The sequence below is a fragment of the Salmo salar genome, chromosome ssa14 (genome assembly GCF_905237065.1).
Source record: "Salmo salar chromosome ssa14, Ssal_v3.1, whole genome shotgun sequence".
NCBI lineage: Eukaryota > Metazoa > Chordata > Actinopteri > Salmoniformes > Salmonidae > Salmo > Salmo salar.
Window position 1 is genome coordinate 73,379,952 of NC_059455.1, and position 21,795 is coordinate 73,401,746.

Sequence of the window (21,795 nt, forward strand, 5' to 3'; positions counted from 1 at the left end):
CAATTCTCCCTAACATCCTAATACTGCTAATTAAATCCTGTTATTAGAACAAATTGTTTGTCCTTGTTAGGATTGGTAATTTCATCATTAAAGGTCCAACAACAACACCAGGAAAAAGAGATGCCTTTAGCGTAAATGCAATAGAATAACCTCTGAACACGGATGTTTGAGGATGCGTCCCATAATGGCACCCTATTCCCTTTTTGCGCACTACCCATAGGGTTCTGGTCAAAAGCAGTGCGCTATAAAGAGAAAAGGTTGCCATTTGGGACACACCTTTACTACATCTATACTTCAAAGACAACATAGCGGTGGAACATGGGGATGCAAATGAGGCAAGGAGTCGTGTTATGTTCGAACAGGGAGTAAGAGCACTCTGGTAATGTGCCATTTAAATGCAAAGAGCCATTCTGCTACAGCTAGTTAGTTTTTGTACTCTCGAGTCAGTGATCATCAAAGCCGGTGAAGTGCAGGGAATGTCCTGCCTTCAAACTGCTACTATAGAGGTGGGGAGGGGGGAGAGAGGGCCCAGGTGACTTCACCCCGTGCTCGCCGTTGGAAGTCCTGCTAAGAGATGAGTGTCGTGTTTCATTTGAACTCTGAGAGGAAAGTTGTAAACAAAGATCCTCACTAGCCTTGCTAGGCCCTCGCAAAACTTTGCTGAGTAGTGTGTATGTTGGACGAGGGCTAGTGTGACTTCTGCCACATGGCAGAAACGCACATACACGGCTTAGTCTAATATAAGTCTTCACCCTATTGTGACACTGTAGCTTACTGCCACCATCACTGGTCTCACTCTCCACATATCATGTCAGAGGACAAAATGTCTGTCTTATCACTGTCCACATGTTAGGTATGGGTCCTGAATCACACACGATGATGCAATACTCTTTCAATACCAAGATAACATGACAGTTTCCTGTCATTTCCTACATAAACCTACAAATACAGACACCCATTACAAAAGTCTTCAGCCGCATTTCTAGACCTGCATTAAGATGCTGTGAGTTGACCTGAGAGAATGGGGAGAGGCCAAAAACATTTCAGGAGGAAATGGTGGCCCAATTCAATATGCATTGATTCTGTTTCTATGTTGTATATTTTTATCCAAACAATTTATGCAAAAATCCTCAGTTTTAAAGGGTATGACGCCTCTGAAGAGAGGTATGGAGGGGACTGTAAGGTCCCCTATCGTCCACATCTGGAATCACAGCTATACTCTCCCTCTCTTCCTTCCTCCCTCCCTCCAGTGTTTCCACACCATTGGTATTCTGGTGGTCTCTGGGTCTGTGATCTATATTATTGATCTGCTGCGGTGTCCGATAGATAAACTAAGCTGTTGTCTCAATAAGAGTCTCTTTAGCGGCTCTGGAGGAATTTAAACCCTTAGAAAGTTATTGGGTTAGAGATGTGCTTACCCAATGGGTAAGTCTATAGATTGTTTATGCGGCGGAATGGTGCATAAAGCATCAACATGTTCCCTTGGTTTTATGTTGATATATTTCAAGAGAAATACAAAGATATTTTCATGAAATATAACAACCAGGATTGGGATTGACTTTTCTCACAGAGAAAACATAGAAAACATCACTAGATCATTTTATGGGCTAGTGAGTAATGCCAGGAAATGGCCGTAATGAATGACGTACACGGATTTTTGAATGACGTGCATTGATTGTCAAGTTCAAGTTGACATTGAAATGGATGCCAACTGTTACACACAGAAAATGTATAAATAAATTCACTCTCACAAAGCAGCTTGAATAATTGTCTAAAAGATTGTCTGTTTATGAAGTGATCTTAGCCTGTGTGCTGTGGGTTTGATAGCTACTGCCTCAAGTAGTCCAAACAATAGGTACTTAGCATGGAAAACCCTCAACAGAGTAGTGCATTTCATATAGTCTTTATTTCTCATCCCTGAGAGGGAGTGTCTGTGATGATGAATAAAGACATGACTGAAGCAGTCCACTTCAACGTTTTAAAGACACACACGCACACACTCCACTTCAATCCCACATTTACCCCATCTGAAGACCTCCTCTAACAGATGAAAGATAGAAAATGAGGGGAAAAAGGAAGCTAAAAAGGTTTCTGCTACTGGCCCCTGAGGAACACCAGGAAGTGTAATCAGCAGTGTGACCCAATCAGCAGTGACCCATGGCCAATCAGCCAATCCCAGGGAGGAAGTTCATTAACTAACCCCGTTTTGCCTCCGGAGCGGAGAGATGTGTGTGTGTGTGTGTGCCCAGAACAGCGGAACAAGTGTTTGATAACACAGCAGATGCATTATGCAGAATCCGGATGCTCTGCAGGGCCCTTTTCCTGCACACGCACACACCCATGAACAGCAGTCACAGTTCACCGTGTTAGTGAATATCCCGTCAATACATGCGGCGCCCGTACATGGACAGTTTCTCTGAGGCTTGGAGAAGCTCACACACCATTTCCCTCAATGGTGGCAGGAAGCTTTAAATAAACATGCAGGTTGTATGTGTGTGCAGCAAATATGGGCACGGAATAAGGCTTGGGTTCCCAGAGTGTGTTTGTGTTTGTAAAAAGGCTATTTTAGGGTTAGGGGTTAGATTTAGGGTTACAATTAGGGTTAGGGAAAATAGGATTTTGAATGGGAATCAATTGCTTGGTCCCCACAAGATAATAAAGTGTGTGTGTGTGTGTGTTGTGTGTGTGTGTGTGTGTGTGTGTGTGTGTGTGTGTGTGTGTGTGTGTGTGTGTGTGTGTGTGTGGAACGAGGCTTGGCCCCCTGCTGGAGCATGACTAACTTACCTACCTAGAAAAACAGTGATAAAGCACATGCAGAGAGACCACCTGGTGGTGTGGGGATGATGGAAACAGACTCTGAGCTAATGGAAATGCTGGGCCTGTTTTACTTCCCTCCTGTTTCATACACAGCAGGCTGCTGAGGGGAGGACGGCTCATTATAATGGTTGGAATGGAGTGAATGGAATGGTATCAAACACATGAAAACCATTTAATCCATTCCAGCCATTACTATGAGCCCGTCCTCCCCAATTAACATTCCACCAACCTCCTGTGGTTTCAAAACCTAGATAGCATACTAACTTAGGCTCAAATCAACACAACAACTGATAGCATACTAACTTAGGCTCAAAACAAAAGTTCTGTGAAGTTTGCATTTGGACAATGGGATAGAGTTTTTGGGACCCTTTGCTGAAATGTACATCAGAAATGATGTTCATTAGATGAAGATGAAGACCTAGGGTTATAAACTACATTGGAACCGTGTTGAGATTTACCTCGTAGCAGGTCTGGGGTGCTGTGTGGCCAGTTGTATGTCCTCATCAGCTGCCAGTCAAAGTCGTCCTCCTGTCCCTGCTTGTACTCACACAGTCCAGGGTCAGAGTCTTCGTCAAAGGTACAGCCAGCTGTAGAGGGGAAATGGTGGTTAGAAGGCATCAATAGTGAATAAATAAACCAACTTACAACTCAAACAGCCGTTGTGGGTCAAAGTCTATTCCCCTGCTCTTCAAGCAAAAAGAACATGCATAAATACATTTAAAAAAATATATATATTTCTGAGTTTGTCTGTTTTTGTTTGAGAACCACTTTTTTTAAGGCATCAATGAAATGACAAAGAAAATCCATACCTCATATCTTTTCTTTGTTCTTTGGGAAGCGCAAGAGAAATTTACTCTCAAAGACTTAGAATAAATAATGAGCTCTATTAGAGGGACAACAGCAGCAGCACTGCCACTATGGGCACTCAGGACCAAACTCATACATCATCACAGGCAGACTATAAATGCCTACATAAAAAAACTTTACACTCGTCCCTAAAAGCTTTATTTTCTGTCCAAATAACATTTAATAGTTGTAATCTAGGTGGCATTGCAGCATGGCGACAGGGTCTGGCTGAGTATACCTCTCCAGTCCTTCTGTCCATTTCCCCCTGGGGAATCTATGGTCTGCATTCCAAATGGCACCATATTCCCTACAGTATATTGTGCACTACCTTTGACCAGGGCCCATAAGGCACTATATAGGGAATAGGGTTCCATTTGAGACAGAGCCATGGTCATTTTGCCCCATTAGCCCTTTGGTGTGAAAATAGCAGGCCAGCTACAGGTCACTGAGATAGGGCTGGGATGACAGGCGGGGGTGGTGGTGCCAGGGTAGGGAGGTAGTGGCACTAGCACACATCTGATGAGGATGGGGGAGGGTGTGTGTTTGGGAGGGGGGGGGGGGCTCTCAACCAGACAGGGAGTCAAGGTGACCTTTACCACCCTGTCAAGCTCATCATCCCAGTTCATAGTACCCTCTCTCAGCTCTCATCACACCAACCACAGGCTTTAAAGCCAACAGCTACACAAAAACCCAGAACAAGATGGTCCTAAATGAAAGACAATCGCTAAATGTTGCATATCTCCTATGTCAAAATGGACCATACATAACATAACATGATACACTGTACACAGGGAAGTTTGTTGATAAGGTGAATAGACTAAAGTAGTACTACTCAGGTTGCTATGGTACCAGTGGAGAGCCACAGTTTTGGCCCTTGGATTGAGTTGGACTGGACCAGTGAGAGTAGCAGGAGTGGACCCCTGGTGGTTGGTGGGCAAGCAGAAGAAATGCATATTCACTTCACATAAAGTCCAGTTTACTTCCACAGGCACAGTACCCTGTTGCACGCACGCATGCACGCACGCACGCACGCACGCACGCACGCACGCACGCACACACACACACACACACACACACACACACACACACACACACACACACACACACACACACACACCTGTCACAGCTCTCCATTAACTCAAATAGCCCTGGTGTGGAAGGCAGGCCAAACGGCCTTTACTTTAACTCCAACAGTCCACAGTTTAGTGTATATCCCAGGACCGTCTGGGCTAAGTGATCATATTAATCCTTAGCAGGAGCAGAGCACTGAACAGGACTCGTGTTAAAGAGTCACTGACTCCATGCCAGGCTCTGCTTAAAAGCATCCCACCTGGCTGGCCGGAAAACAAACACACACACACACACGCCTGTCGCCCGCTGTTCTCTTTTGTGTTTTGTTTGGGAAATCCATCTGTTTTCTTTCTTAATGTAGACTAACTTTTGTCCTGTTTGAAACAGCAGGCAGAAGGCATTCCCTTTGCAATAAACCACCAAGATACTTTTTCTTATTTTCTTCAGGGCTAGACGTGTCAGCTAATTTGCGGACTACTTTCCACTTTTCCTTCCTGCTGACTAAGTAGCATCAACCCCCCTTCTTCCTCATCCCCTTCTCCATAGTCCGATCTTCTCCTCATCTCCTCTTCCCTCCACCTCCTGAAGCGAGCTGTGTGTTTCCGGGTGTGTAAGCAGATCACAGATTAAATTGCCTGTTCGTGTCTGAGGGCTGGCTGTTGTGCAAGCTATCCACTGAGTAGAGGAGAGAAGAGAGGATACTAGGTGAAAAGGGCCATTATCAGGGGATATCTTTATGCATTCGGAAAGTATTCAGACTCCTTCAATTCAGACCCCTTCAATACAGTCTTATTCTAAAATGGATGACAAATGTTTTATCCTCATAAATCTACACACAATACTCCATAATGACAAAGTGAAAAGTTGACACACCTACTCATTCAAGGGTTTTTCTTTATTTTACTATTTTCTACACTGTAGAATAATAGCAAAGACATTAAACGATGAACTAACACATATAGAATCATGTAGCAACCAAAAAAATAGAGATTCTTCAAAGTAGCCACCCTTTATCTTGATGACAGCTTTGCACACTGTTGGCATTCTCTCAACCAGCTTCACCTGGAATGTTTTTCCAACGGTCTTGAAGGAGTTTCCACATATGCTGAGCACTTGTTGGCTGCTTATCCTTCTTCCTGCGGTCCAACTCAACCCAAACCATCTCAATTTGGTTGAGGTCGGGTGATTGTGGAGGCCAGGTCATCTGATACATCACTCTCCTTTTTGGAGTTGTGTTTTGGGTCATTGTCCTGTAGAAAAACAAATGATAGTCCCACTAAGCCCAAACCAGATGGGATGGCGTATCACTGTAGAATGCTGTGGTAGCCATGCTGGTTATGTGTGCCTTGAATTCTAAATAAATCACGGATAGTGTCACCAGCAAAGCACCCCACATCATCACACCTCCTCCTCCATGCTTCACGGTGGGAACCACACATGCGGAGATCATCCGTTCACCTACTCTGCATCTTACAAAAACACGGCGGTTGGAACCAAAATCTCAAATTTGGACTCATCAGACCAAAAGGACAGATTTCCACCGGTCTAATATCCATGTTCGTGTTTCTTGGCCCAAGCAAGTTTCTTCTTCTTATTTGTGTCCTTTAGTAGTGGTTTCTTTTCAGGATTTTCGACCATGAAGGCTTGATTCACGCAGTCTCCTCTGAACAGTTGATGTTGAGATGTGTCTGTTACTTGAACAGTGAAGCATGTATTTGGACTGCAATTTCTGAGGCTGGTAACTGTAATGAACCTATCCTCTGCAGCAGAGGTAACTCTGGGTCTTCCTTTCCTGTGGCGGTCCTCATGAGAGCCAGTTTCATCATAGCGCTTGATGGTTTTTGCTACTGTGCTTGAAGAAACTTTCAAAGTTCTTGAAATGTTTCTTACTGACAGACCTTCATGTCTTAAAGTAATGATGGACTGTCATTTCTCTTTGCTTATTTGAGCTGTTCTTGCCATAATATGGACTTGGTCTTTTACCAAATAGGGCTATCTTCTGTATACCACCCCTACCTTGTCACAACACAACTGATTGGCTCAAACGCATTAAGGAAGAAAGAAATTCTACAAATTAACTTTTAACATGGCACACCTGTTAATTGAAATGCATTCCAGGTGACAACCTCATAAAGCTGGTTGAGAGAATGCCAAGACTGCGCAAAACTGTCATCAAGGCAAAGGGTGGCTACTTTGAAGAATCTCAAATATAAAATATACTTTGATTTGTTTAACACTTTTTTGGTTACAACATGATTCCATATGTGTTATTTCATAGTTTGTCTTCACTATTATTCTACTATGTAGAAAATAGTAAAAATAAAGGGAAACCCTAGAATGAGTAGGTGTGTCCAAACTTTTGACTGTTACTGTAAGTATTCAAACCCTTTGCTATGAGACTCGAAATTGAGCTCAGATGCATCCCGTTTCCATTGATCATCCTTGATGTTTCTACAACTTGATTGAGTCCAACTGTGAAAAATTCAATTGATTGGACATGATTTGGAAAGGCACACCTGTCTATATAAGGACCCACATTTGACAGTGCATGTCAGAGCAAATACAAAGCCATGAGGTCGAAGGAGTTGTTCGTAGAGCTCCGAGACAGGATTATGTTGAGGCACGGATCTGAGGAAGGATACCAAAACATTTCAGCAGCCTTGAATGTCCACAAGAACATAGTGGCCACCATCATACTTAAATGGAAGAAGTTTGGAACAACCAAGACTCTTCCTAGAGCTGGCCGCCCAGACAAACTGAGCAATCAAGAACCCAATGATCACTCTGACAGAGCTCCAGAATTCCTCTGTGGAAATGGGAGAACCTTCCAAAAGGACAACCATCTCTGCAGCACTCCACCAAATCAGGCCTTTATGGTAGAGTGGCCATACGGAAGCCACTCCTCAGTAAAAGGCACATGAAAGGCCGCTTGGAGGTTACTAAAAGGTACCTAAAGGACTCTCAGACCAGGACAAACAAGATTCTCTGGTCTGATGAAACCAAGATTGAACTCTTTGGCCTGAATGCCAAGTGTCACATCTGGAGGATACCAGGCACCGCACATCACCTGGCCAATACCATCCCTATGGTGAAGCATGGTGGTGGCAGCATCATGGTGGAGTGATGTTTAACAGCGGCAGGAACTGAGAGATTAGTCATAATCGAGGGAAAGATAAATGGAGCAAAGTACAGAGAGATCCTTGATAAAAACCTGCTCCAGAGTGCTCAGGACTTCAGACTGGAGCAAAGGTTCACATTCCAACAGGACGACCCTAAGCACACAGTCAAGACAACACAGGAAGGGCTTCAGGACAAGTCTCTCAATGTCCTTGAGCGGCCCAGCCAGAGCCTGGACTTAAAATCCGATCGAACATCTCTGGAGAGACCGTAAAATAGCTGTGCAGCGATGCTGCCCATCCAACCTGACAGAGCTTGAGAATATCTGCAGAGATGAATGCGAGAAACTCCCCAAATACCAGTGTGCAAAGCTCGTAGCGTCATACCTAAGAAGACTGAAGGCTGTAATAGCTGCAAGTGGTGCTTCAACAAAGTACTGAGTTAAGGGTCTGAATACTCATCTAAATGTGATATCTGTTTTTTATTTTTAATAAATGTGTGAAAATGTTTTTTTTTAAAACTGTTTTTGCTTTGTCATTATGGGGTATTGTGTGTAGATGAGAAAAAAATACACTAATTAATACATTTTAGAATAAGGTTGTAAAGTAGGAAAATGTGGAAAAAGTGAAAGGGTCTGAATACTTTCCAAATGCACTGTACGTGTTTCCAGATATCTGAAATGTTCTTAGATATAAGGAACAGACATGCTCCAGATACCCATGTCCTTTATTTCATATACAGAGCTAAAATATTCTCCGTAATGGGACAGTTTCTATACAGTATGCATCGAATCCGGACCTCAGAAATCTCCCTCCCACCAAATGAGTCCAGGGAGATATCTGGGGTGAGATACGTTTAAGACACACACCTGATGCTCATGCACCTAGAATATTCTAACGCCGGAAATGATAAGTGTCAACATGCTGACATATCTAAGCCTTTATACTTAGGCATGAACGAATCCAAATATTTTCTGAAAAGTATCATATCTGTAGTCATTACCTGATCATTTAAGTATCAGTATAAAAAACTAAATTCGAAAGCTAACCTTAGACGATATGAAATATTCATCCTCGTATGTCTGATCAAAAATGGGCTAAAACCTACTCATGAAATGTCAAATAATTTGACCTATTCGGGTGCTGAAAATCATTGTGCTTCTTCACATAAAGGTGACATATCTGAGCATACATTTGCACTATATTCAGTGGTAGGCACAAGACATGGAAAGGCAAACATCGTAATATTTCATCAAGGTTGCTATTTCCAAAGCACTGCTCTATTTCTTTCTTTTTTAAATGCAGCAGAGCAAATCCAGAGCTCCAATCACAACACGTTTTCTGTAAAGATGCAAACGTAAGCCAATCTTTGCTAAAAATGTATTTTATTTATTTATTTAACAGAAAATAAAACTTGCACCACCGCAATAGCCCTGCTTGCCATGTTTGTTATGGACGATGGGTGCAGATTGGGTCGTCAGCAGCGGCCTCTTGCACTCCAAACCCATCGTGGTGGTAGTGTTGGTCTGTGATCTACTCCAAATTGTCAACACATAAATCTAGCTAGCTAGCCCTACTGGCTGATGGCCAAATTAACCAACATTCTTGATTCCAGTTACTAAGATAAATAAAACATCGCAAATTAGCGTTAACTTCTTTGAGGTATTTTCTTAACAGCTTCTCACTTCTTTGTTTTTCTGGTTGTCAATTCGAGCACACAGCTTTTAATTTACACAGTAATTTGATTTGTGGCGCCAAAATGCAATAATGACAGTTGGAACTCCACAGCACAAAATACGTGATTATTGTTGCTAGGCTACCAGTGCTTTTAGCTTGCGGTTTTGTGCACCTTTATCCAGAGGGAATACAGAAATTATAAAACTGTCTGAAAGAATGACATGGCTTTAATATTTGTCAAATGATTATCTCCTCAAAACTTAAATAAGCATCAGAAATGTTCCTTATTTATTATATCAAAATGCATATCAAGATCCTATGGACCTCAGTCAAGAGCATATGCATTGTAATTTTTTTTTTTTTAAATACAGAAAATAAGATGTCCACGTAGGCCTATCTCAGGATATCTAATGAGTAAATATCTGTCCGTACAATGTATAATACCTGGAGGGAATCCCAAAAATAATTGGACATTAAATAAAAATATGGATTTCATATTTATCAAATTATTGTGCATGTGCTAAAAACTCATAAATGCATCAGATATCGTCCTAATTTTCAGCATATCAAAAAGCATATCAAGGTCTGGATATGGACATCAGCCAAGAAAAGCATATCTGGAATCAATATAGCTTCATGTCTTGAATTTGCTGAGCCATCACAGATATGTGATGGATACAGTCAGTATTTGTCAACATGAAGAGAGAAAATAGGATGTCACATACAGTATCTCAGGATATTGAATGAGTTCATATGCGGCCATAGGAAATGTCCATGTGTGATATTCGGAGTAATCCCAATATCATATATGTCTAAAAGACATCTGGATTCAGAATTTGTCAGGATATCCATTGGAAATGGTCTGTATTCTCTAGAATATCAAAAACGTATCATGTGAAGATATCCCCTGATATGGAACCTTTTCGCCCAGTGGGAGAGGAGAAGTTGAGATGAAGAGGAGGAAGGGCTTAGCCTTATACGAAGTTTATCCTCGCTTGGTTTCAGGAAGTAAATGTCACCATCATCAGATACGTTCCACTGATTTCCCTCATTAAGATTCATCCTTCCATTGCTCCTCTACTTCACACACACACAAGCACACACACCAACACACACACACCTCTCAGTGCCCAAATGAGCTTCTCAGGCAAGGGGAGGCCTAGCCCATGTAATTATAAAAGTAATGTACATTAATTTGTGTGTATCTAGGGTGTGTGTGCATGAGTGCGGGCGGGCGTGCCTGTGTGTGCCTGTGTGAATGCACGCCCGTAATTCAATTTGGTATTTTATTAGGATCCCCATTAGACCATTACAAAAGCAGCAGCTACTCCTCCTGGGGTCCACACAAAACATGACAAAATACAGAACATCAATAGACAAGAACATCAAGGACAGAACTACATAAATTGTTTTTAAAGGCAAACGTAGCCTACATATCAATGCATACACACTAACTATCTAGGTCAAATAGGGGAGAGGAGCTGTTAATCATTCACATGAACAAAATTAGAAACTGTCATTTCCTCAAAAAATTTACGGTGGAAAGGCTTGTAAGAATGAATAAATGATAAATGTGTGTTTACTAAGAACAACAAAAACAGACCCGACGCAGAGCACTTTCTGACGTTTAAACTGTCCAGAGACAACACAGGAACCAAAGTGCCATTCTCTTTCCATGTAGCAGCTGTTAGTCTTTAGCTAACTGCTTTTAATTGCTGAGATGGCACACCGCCACACGCATGCACACACACACACACACACACACACACACACACACACACACACACACACACACACACACACACACACACACACACACACACACACACACACACACACACACACACACACACAGATCAGGCTCCAGAGCAACTTGTGGTGTTGTAGACATACAGATAGAATACATTAAATGACACAACGATGGGGCTATCTTTTACATCGGAGGAAAGGGCCCTGCCATGCCAGATAGGGCTTCTTTGTATTATATGCTAGCCAGGTCCTAGCTGTCCTCCTCCTGTAATACTGTTTCACCTACTATAGCTTCCCCCCCCGCAAACACACACACACAGTTTCCTGCCAACAGTTTATAATCCTGTTAAAATAACTCTTTAAAAAAACTTTATTAAAGAGAGAAAGCCTCTGAAGTTGAATCCCATCAAACCAGTGAGTTTTGAGTAGAGGGGATAAAATGGGCTGTGTTTGTAAGCCATTTAAAAAGATGCTCGGGCCATTGACTGGGCTAATATCTTATACTGGGAGGCTTTGAGTTTAACTCCAGCCCATTAGTAGTCTTTAAAAGGGATCGAAGTCTTGTACTGGGCTGTGTGTGTGTGTGTGTGTGTGTGTGTGTGTGTGTGTGTGTGTGTGTGTGTGTGTGTGTGTGTGTGTGTGTGTGGAGACCGTAATTCTCCCTAGTGGAGCATTCTGTCTGTTTGCCAGTTGGCAAAAAGGCCACAGAGAGAGATACAGTCCCTTGTAAAAGTATCCATACCCCTTTAATTGTAACTTTTTGTCAACAATGAACACAAAATACTATGTAATGTCAAAGTGTAACTTTTTTGTAAATTTTTTTTGTTGTTGATTAAAATTAATGAAATACCTAAAATATAGCCATAGTGGAGGTCAATACATGTTAGAAAACCCATTGGCAGCGATTACAGCTGTTAGTCTTCTTGGGTAAGTCTCCAAGAGCTTTACACACCTGGATTGTCCAATATTAGCCCATTTTTCTAGCCCATTATAATTCTTCATGCTCTGTGAAGATGTTGGGGATCATGGCTAGACCACAAGTGTTGACATAGATTTTCTACATTTTTGTTCAAGACACATTTTTCATTTCATTTATTGTCATCACCCCATAGGACATTAGGTCACACCGACGGACAACACACATTATGCAGAACATAATTAAGGACACCTTCAGAAGTTTCTGACCACAGTAAAAATGCTACTAAACATCAGTTCTAAACATCAGTAATGGATCCGTATTAAAGGATTTGAAGTGTACTCATTCCAATTACAGGGATTCAAAAGAGTCCTGTATTGTTACATTTTTAATCACTACCTCAATGAATCAGGAGTGGATAATATGTGTGAATGCTGCCTTCCTTGGATGTGGTAGCCGTTTCTCAGGCTCCCTCTCTGGAATCAAACCCTGATTCTCCATTACACGTGGTCTCCATGGTCAGCACAGAAACTACCATCGAAAGTCGATTGTGCAGACATTCGAATAAGACGCCACTTCCACCACGAAGGGTCACCCAAGAGCACCCTGTATGGGGGTTTTGGGTCTGATAAATGTGCGTGTCCCTGACGTTCAGCACTTGTTGGCATATCTTAGCTCTAGAATTGTCACAGTTATCCAAGTAACGTTGGAGTGATCAAAGGAACCATAACTGACCTAATGAGCCATTCGCAGTTTCACTGTAAAGTGCCTTGTGTATTTGGACTGCATTACTTAATTTTTAGGACAAGAATATGGCAGAATCGACCAGGTAGAAACAGTCTCCAAAAGAGGCACGGCTTATGTGGGGCCCTCCAATCACGTATGCCAATTGGTCAGGAGGAGGGACAAAGGGGATGGATGGTCTAACGCAGGGAGTGAGAACCAGGAATGGGCGCACCACAGCCAGCCCCCAATATCTGCCTGCACCATCACTAGAGCCAGGTAAAATAACTAGAGCCTTCCCAGTGGGCAGAGACAGACCCAGAGGTTGCAGGAACAATGTTCACATGCCGAGAGTGAGAAACCACCATCTTCATGTCACACCAACGGGAAAAAGCTGTCACACTGTTGGACACATACGCATTCAATATGATTTCAACAACATGTTTACATTGCTTTTTATATTTCAATAATAAAAAATAAAAAAGTTTGGACATACATACTCAGGATTTATTTAAATTTTTACTACTTTCTACATTGTTGAATAATAGTGAAGACATCAACACTATAAAATAACACATATGGAAACATGTAACCAAAAAATATATTTTATATTTGAGATACTTCAAAGTAGCCACCCTTTGCCTTGATGACAGCTTTGCATAGTCTTGGCATTCTCACAAACAGCTTCACCTGGAATGCTTTTCCAACAGGCTTGAAGGAGTTCCCACATATGCTGAGCACTTGTTGGCTGCTTTTCCTTCACTCTTGATTTGTTTAACACTTTTTTGATTACTACATGATTCCATATGTGTTATTTCATAGTTTTGATGTCTTCACTATTATTCTACAATGTAGAAAATAGTACAAATAAAGAAAAACACTGGAATGAGTAGGTGTGTCCAAACTTTTGACTGGTACTGTACATTCAAGCGTCACCCCAAAGGACTAAGAAACGGACCCTTTTTATGGCAATGGCAGAGAAGTTCAATATTTTCATAACCATTTCTAATAAAGCTTACAATCTGTTTAGGCCATTTGCTCCAGCCATGTCTTCTGTCCTTCCTCGTTGTAAGATAACCCTCCCCAGCACAATGGAGGCTGAAAGGATTTGTCATTGGACTTCAGATCCTCAAAAAGTTATACAGCTGCACCATTGAGAGCATCTTGACTGGCTGCACCACCACGTGGTATGGCAACTGCTTGGCATCTGACCGCAAGGCACTACAGAAGGTTGTGCGTACAGCCCAGTGCATCACTGGGGCGGAGCTCACTGCCGTCCAGGACCACAATACTAGGCGGTGTCAAAGGATGGCCATAGAAATGGTCACCCAAGTCATAGACTGCTCTCTATCTCTGCTACATCATAGCAAGTGGTACCGATGCAGCAAGTCTGGAACCAACAGGACGCTGAACAGCTTCTACCACCAAGCCATAAGCCCGCTAAATAGTTTGTCCGGGTATCTATTGGTTAACTATTTAACTGCATTGACCATTTCGCACAAACTACTTTGACTCATCACATACACTGCTATTACTGTTTATTGTCACAGATGGCGATGAAGAACATGGCTGACGTTTTACATTCGCCCAACCAATTGTGCTATTTTGTTATTTTTTTGCGTATCTTATTTTTTTACTTATTGTGTACATAACGTTGCTGCAACCGTCTCTTATGACCGAAAATTATTTATGGACATCAGAAAAGCGATTACTCACCGCGGACTGGAAGAAACTTTTTCCTTTAACAAGTTCGACGAGAAGGATATGTTGCTTTCACTGGAACAGGCCCAGATTCAAGCCTTTAGCTTGAAGAAAAGATGCCGGAAAAGGGGCCGAGGATTGGGCATCTGTCTGAGAATCTGGAGGCAAGCGAGTAAATTCCCACTGCCTTCCATTCTTCTTGCTAACATGCAATCATTGGAAAATTAAATTGATGTCCTACGATTAAGATTATCCTAACATTGGGACATTAAAAAACTGTAACATCTTATGTTTCACAGAGACGTGGCTGAACGAAGATACAGACAATATAGAGCCAGTGGGATTTTCCATGCACCGGCAGAACAGAGACGCTACTGTCACGTTCGTTGGAATAATGATCGGACCAAGGCGCAGCGTGAGTAGCGTATTATTCATAGCTGTCTACTTACCACCACAAAACGAAGCTGGCACTAAGACCGCTCTCAACCAACTCTATAAGGCCATAAGCAAAGAAGAAAATGCTCACCCAGAAGCGGCGCTCCTAGTGGCCGGGGACTTTAATGCAGGCAAACTTAAATCAGTTTTACCAAATGTTTACCAGCATGTCACATGTGCAACCAGGGGGAAAATAAATCCTAGACCACCTTTACTCCACACACAGAGATGCATACAAAGTTCTCCCCCGCCCTCCATTTGGCAAATCTGACCATACTTCTATCCTCCTGATTCCTGCTTTCAAGCAAAAACTAAAGCAGGAAGTACCAGTGACTACACTACAGGACTGTTTTGCAAGCACAGACTGGAATATGTTCCGGGATTCATCCAATTGCATTGAGGAATACACCACCTCAGTCATCGGCTTCATCAATAAGTGCATCGATGACGTCGTCCCCACAGTGACTGCACGTACATATCCCAACCAGAAACCATGGATTACAGGCAATGTCCGCATCGAGCTAAAGGATAGAGCTGCCGCTTTCAAGGAGCAGGAGACTAATCCGGACGCTTATAAGAAATCTCGCTATGCCCTCAGATGAACCATCAAACAAGCAAAACGTCAATACAGGATTAAGATTGAATCCTACTACACCAACTCTGACGCTTGTCGGATGTGGCAGGGCTTGAAAACTATAACGGACTACAAAGGGAAACCCAGATGTGAGCTGCCCAGTGACGCGAGCCTACCAGACAAGCTTCGAGGCAAGCAACACTGAAGCATGCACGAGAGCACCAGCTGTTCTGCATGACTGTGTGATAACGCTCTTGGTAGCCGATGTGAACAAAACCTTTAAACAGGTCAACATTCACAAAGCCGCTGGTCCAGACGGATAACCAGGACGTGTACTCAAAGCATGCGCAGACCAACTGTCAAGTGTCTTCACTGACATTTTCAACCTCCCCCGACCGAGTCTGTAATACCAACATGTTTCAAGCAGACCACCATAGTCCCTGTGCCCAAGGAAGCGAAGGTAACCTGCCTAAATGATTACCGCCCCGTGGCACTCACGTCGGTAGCCATGAAGTGCTTTGAAAGGCTGGTCATGGCTCACATGAACAGCATCCTCCCGGACACCCTAGACCCACTCCAATTCGCATACCGCCCCAACAGATCCACAGATGACGCAATCTCAATCGCACTCCACACTGCCCTTTCTCACCTGGACAAAAAGAACACCTATGTGAGAATGCTGTTCATTGACTACAGATCAGCATTCAACACCATAGTGCCCACGAAGCTCATTACTAAGCTAAGGACTTTGGGACTGAACACCTCCCTCTGCAACTGGATCCTGGACTTTCTGACGGGCTGCCCCAGGTGGTAAGACTAGGCAACAACACGTCTGCCACGCTGATCCTTAACACTGGGGCCCCTCAGGGGTGTGTACTTAGTCCCCTCCTGTATTCCCTGTTCACCCATGACTGCATGGCCAAACACGACTCCAACACCATCATTAAGTTTGCTGACGACACAACAGTGGTAGGCCTGATCGCCGACAACGATGAGACGGCCTGTAGGGAGGAGGTCAGAAAACTGGCAGTGTGGTGCAAGGACAACAACCTCTCCCTCAATGTGAGCAAGACAAAGGAGCTGATCGTGGACTACAGGAAAAGCCGGGCAGAACAGGCCCCCATTAACATCAACGGGGCTGGAGTGGAGCGGGTCGAGAGTTTCGAGTTCCTTGATGTCCACATCACCAACGAACTATCATGGTCCAAACATACCGTAGACAGTCGTGAAGAGGGCACGACAAAACCTTTTCCCCCTCAGGAGACTGAAAAGATTTGGCGTGGGTCCCCAGATCCTCAAAAGGTTCTACAGCTGCACCATCGAGAGCATCCTGACCGGTTGCATCACCACCTGGTATGGCAACTGCTCGGCATCTGACCGTAAGGCGCTACAGAGGGTAGTGCTTATGGCCCAGTACATTACTGGGGCCAAACTTCCTGCCATCCAGGAGCTATATAATATAGTCACTTCTCCCCCACCTACATGTACAGATTATCTCCACTAGGCTGTGCCCCCGCACACTGACTCGGTACCGGTGCCACCTGCATATAGCCTTGGTATTGTTATTCTTATTGTGTTTCTTTTTATTTTAGTCTACTTGGTAAATATTTTCTTCTTGAACTGCACTGTTGGTTTGTAAGTAAGCATTTCACGGTAAAGTCTATACTTGTTGTATTCGGCGCACGTGACAAATAAAGTTTGATTTGATTTATTATCTATCCTGTTGTGTAGTCGCTTCATCCTTACCTATATGTACATATATACCTCATACCCCTGATTTATTATCTATCCTGTTGCGTAGTCGCTTCATCCTTACCTATATGTACATATATACCTCATACCCCTGAACATCAACTCAGTACTGGTACTCTGTGGTTATAGCCAAGTTATTGTTACTCAAAGTGTATTTATTCCTTGTGTTATTATTTTTGTCTTTTTTCCTCACTGTATTGTTAGAAAGGGCCCGTAAGTAAGTATTTCACTATTAGTCTACACCTGTTGTTTACAAAGCATGTGACAAATAAAATTTGATTTGATACCCTAATGCTGGCTCGTTGTTTAATCACAAAATTGTGTCACACCAAGTGGACATTGCTTTTAGGGACAAAATGCAATCAACCAGAACTATTTGGAAATATCATGAATAGACTTGGGGACTATTGTTTTTTAAAATAAACTTCTGTGTTATAACTAAAAGTGTAGGTGAAAGGAATATTCATAATTTTTTTAATTCATTCATTAAGTTCAAAGTTCCACAATCTTACCTGGGACCGTCACACCATTGGACAATTGTCACATTTGGTTCAAAAAGCTTTTGTGTTTATATTAACATTTTTGACCAATTTGTTATATGACAATATCTGTGCCATCACAGACAAAAAAGGGTGTCACGTCAACTACCCACATAGAGAAAGGAAAGGTATAAATGGAGAAAGGGAAGGCATGGGCAGGAGGGCTGGTGTCTGCGATGGATCCCGTGCCTTGGCAGTCTTCCCTGCTTCCTGTCTGCTTTCCCAGTAAAGAGTGCACACCAGTGACCCTGAGTAATAGCCAGCGCACCTGGTACCTCATAAATACACCCTGATGGGGTATCAGAGGGAGGTAAGAAAAGAGGCAAGAGGGCACAGCACTCCTCCACAGCATTTATCCCGGAGAGAGGCTTGATAAATCAGGAGAGAAGGAGGAGGAGAAACTGCAGGAGAGGCAACGGGTGGAGAAAGGTGTGGGAGAGGTGGAGGATTGAAGCAGGAGAGGGAGAGGAAGAGCGAGAGGGGAGGAAGTAGAGGGTGGGAAAAAAAGAGGAGGAGGAGAGGTAATAAAGAGAGGAGGAAAAGGACCATGCAGGAACTTTTCAAAGACAAATCATTTAAAATCATTTAAAAACTCACGCCCCTGATTCAGAATGTCAAAGTTTAGCATTCAACGGAGACAAAACATAATCTAAATCTGACCCGAACTACAACACTCAATCATGAATGATTAATCTCAGAAGAATTATTTCAATTTAATGACTGCCTCAGGATCAGAAACTGAAGGACGCACCGACCGCTGACATCTCTGATGACATAACTCCACACCACCCGTAGCATACCAACTAGAATCATGGATGCCATCGAATCCCCACAAGATTGCATTTTTACTGCATAATAAAACATATATGAAATTCCAAATTCCTTTCTCTTGATGCTTTTTCACTGCTTTGACATTTCAGTGCCGAACAAATCTTATATCTAGGCTTGAAAAACATAGAATAACCATCAACTGAATCAGCCCAACCTGGTGTGAAAAAATGCTGTAAAGTAAGAATGCTTCAAAAATAGACATGTTAATAGATTATATTTATCAATTAACTAAATGCAAAGTGAGTGAACAGAAAAAAAATCTACATCAAATCCATATTTGTTGTGACCACCATTTGTCTTCAAAACAGCCTCAATTCTGGTAGGTACACTTGCACAAAGTAGGCATATAATCAGGTGTATGATTAAACAATTATACCAAACAGATGTTAATGATCATCAATTCAATACGTACGCAGGTTGAAACACAAATCATTAAGTGAAACAGAAACAGCTGTGTAGGAGGAATAAAACTGGGCGAGGTACAGCCAAACTTAGCTAACAAGGTGAGGTTGCTGAAGACCGTTTACTGTCAAAAGACTGAGCACAGCAACAAGACACAAGGTAGTTATACTGCATCAGCAAGGTCTCTCCCAGGCAGAAATTTCAAGGCAGACACAGGTTTCCAGATGTGCTGTCGAAGCTCTTTTGAAGAAGCACAAAGAAACGGGCAACGTTGAGGACCGTAGACGCAGTGGTCGGCCAAGGAAACTTACTGCAGCAGATGAAAGACACATCATGCTTACTTCCCTTCACAATCGGAAGATGTCCAGCAGTACCATCAGCTCAGAATTGTTAGAAAACAGTGGGACCCTGGTACACCCATCTACTGTCCGGAGAAGTCTGGTCAGAAGTGGCCTTCATGGAAGACTTGCGGCCAAAAATCCATACAGTACCTAAAGAAGAACAAGGAGTCCTGGAAGTGATAGTATGGCCCCCACAGAGCCCTGATCTCAACATCATCGTGTCTGTCTGGGATTACATGAGAGAGGAGCACCTGAGGCTGCCTAAATCCACAGACGAACTGTGGTTAGTTCTCCAAGATGTTTGGGCCAACCTACCTACCAACCAATTGATGCTGTTTTTAAGGCAAAGGTTGGTCACACCAAATATTGATTTGATGTAGATTTTTCTTCTGTTCACTCACTTTGCATTTTGTTAATTGATAAATATAATCTTTTAACATGTCTATTTTTGAAAGCATTATTGCTTTATAGCATTTTTTCACACCAGCCTAAAACTTTTGCACAGTACTGCATATATACACCAGGAAGCTTGTGCAAATGTAGAACTAACCTGATGTATTCTATTGCCCACCTTCCAGTCACAATTACTCAAAGGCAGGACAGGTGTGTAAGTGGAGGAAGAGGACAGGATGTGATAGACAGGTACTGATAATATATAGACTGTATATACACTACATGGCCAAAAGTATGTGGACCCTCCATCAAATTATTGGATTCGGCTATTTCAGGTGTATAAAATCGAGCACACAGCCATGCAATCTCCATAGACAAACATTGGCAGTAGAATGGCCCGTACTGAAGAGCTCAGTGACTTTCAACGTGGCACCATCATAGGATGCCACATTTCCAACAAGTCAGTTCGTCACATTTCTGCCCTGCTAGTGCTGTTATTGTGAAGTGGAAAAATCTAGGAGCAACAACAGCTCAGCCGCGAAGTCGTAGGCCACACAAGCTCAGAACGGGACTGCAGAGAGCTGAAGCGGGACTACCGAGTGCGTCTGTCCTCGGTTGCAAAACTCACTATAGAGTTCCAAACTGCCTCTGGAAGCAACGTCAGCACAAGAACTGTTCTTCAGGAGCTTCATGAAAAGGGCCGCACACAAGCCTGATCCCTATGTGCAATGCCAAACGTCGGCTGGAGCGGTGTAAAGCTCGCCAACATTGGACTTTGGAGCAGAGGAAATGCGTTCTCTGGACTGATGAATCACGCTTCACCATCTGGCAGTCCGACGGACGGATCTGGGTTTGGCAGATGAGAGGAGATCGCTACCTGCCCCAATGCATAGTGCCAACTGTAAAGTTTGGTGGAGGAGGAATAACGGTCTGGAGCTATTTTCATGGTTTGGGCTAGGCCCCTTAGTTCCAGTGAAGGGAAATCTTAACGCTACAGCATACAATGACATTCTAGACGATTCTGTGCTTCCATCTTTGAAAGCCTTCCCAGAAGATTGGAGGCTGTTATAGCAGCAAAGAAGGGGGGACCAACTCCATATTAATGCCCATAATTTTGGAATGAGAGATGTTCGACGAGCAGGTGTCCACATACTTTTGGTCAAGTAGTGTAGTTGACTAGGGCAGATCTAGCAGGGCAGACATTTGACAAACTGACTTGTTGGAAAGGTGGCATCCTATGATGGTGCCACGTTGAAAGTCACTGAGGTCTTCAGTAAGTCCATTCTACTTCCAATGTTTGTCTATTGAGATTGCATGGCAGTGTGCTCTATTTTATATACCTGTAAGCAAAGGGTGTGGCTGAAATAGCCGAATCCACTAATTTGAAGGGGTGTCCACATACTTTTGTATATACAGTATAAATAGATATACAAATTCATTTTGAAAGACTAATAAAAGGCCTTTAATTTATCATGATATGCCAGAGCTATAAGGTAGATCTCCATATGCATGTTGTGATTTATGGAGTATGACTTGTGACCTTTTCAAGTCGATGCAAAGTAACTTTCCCGTATACTGTCTAAATGCCCTCTCAAAGATATCTGCTGCATAGATTAAACTTCATAGTCTATGTGATGAGACAGAAAGATAAACTATACTACACCTTTCTCTCTCCCTGTTTGTCAATATGTCTCTTTCATCCTGTTTTCGCAACTTCCATTCTCCTCTCCCCCCCCTTGTCAGTCTCCCGTGTCCTCTCATCCCCTCTTTTCCCCTTCTACTCCACTCTTGTCATGGGGTTGGTATAATATAAGGGTGAAGTGGTAACATGGAGGGTGGTGGTAGTATGATGCAGTGTAATTTCTATCTCTGACCGTACGCAGTACTGTACACACTTCCGAGGTGGAAAGTA

At 42.9% G+C, this 21,795-nt stretch overlaps 1 protein-coding gene across 10 annotated transcripts in view; it reads right to left on the minus strand.

Annotated features, from left to right (window-relative positions):
* The window catches only part of LOC106570261 (receptor-type tyrosine-protein phosphatase U), a 324,730-nt gene that overhangs the window by 212,993 nt on the left and 89,942 nt on the right, over window positions 1–21,795 (minus strand). For all 10 annotated transcript variants that reach the window (XM_014142386.2, XM_014142381.2, XM_014142385.2 and 7 more), the window contains exon 2: window positions 3,276–3,404. In XM_014142386.2, the coding sequence (XP_013997861.1) occupies window positions 3,276–3,404 (129 nt within the window). The remainder of the gene's footprint in view (window positions 1–3,275; window positions 3,405–21,795) is intronic.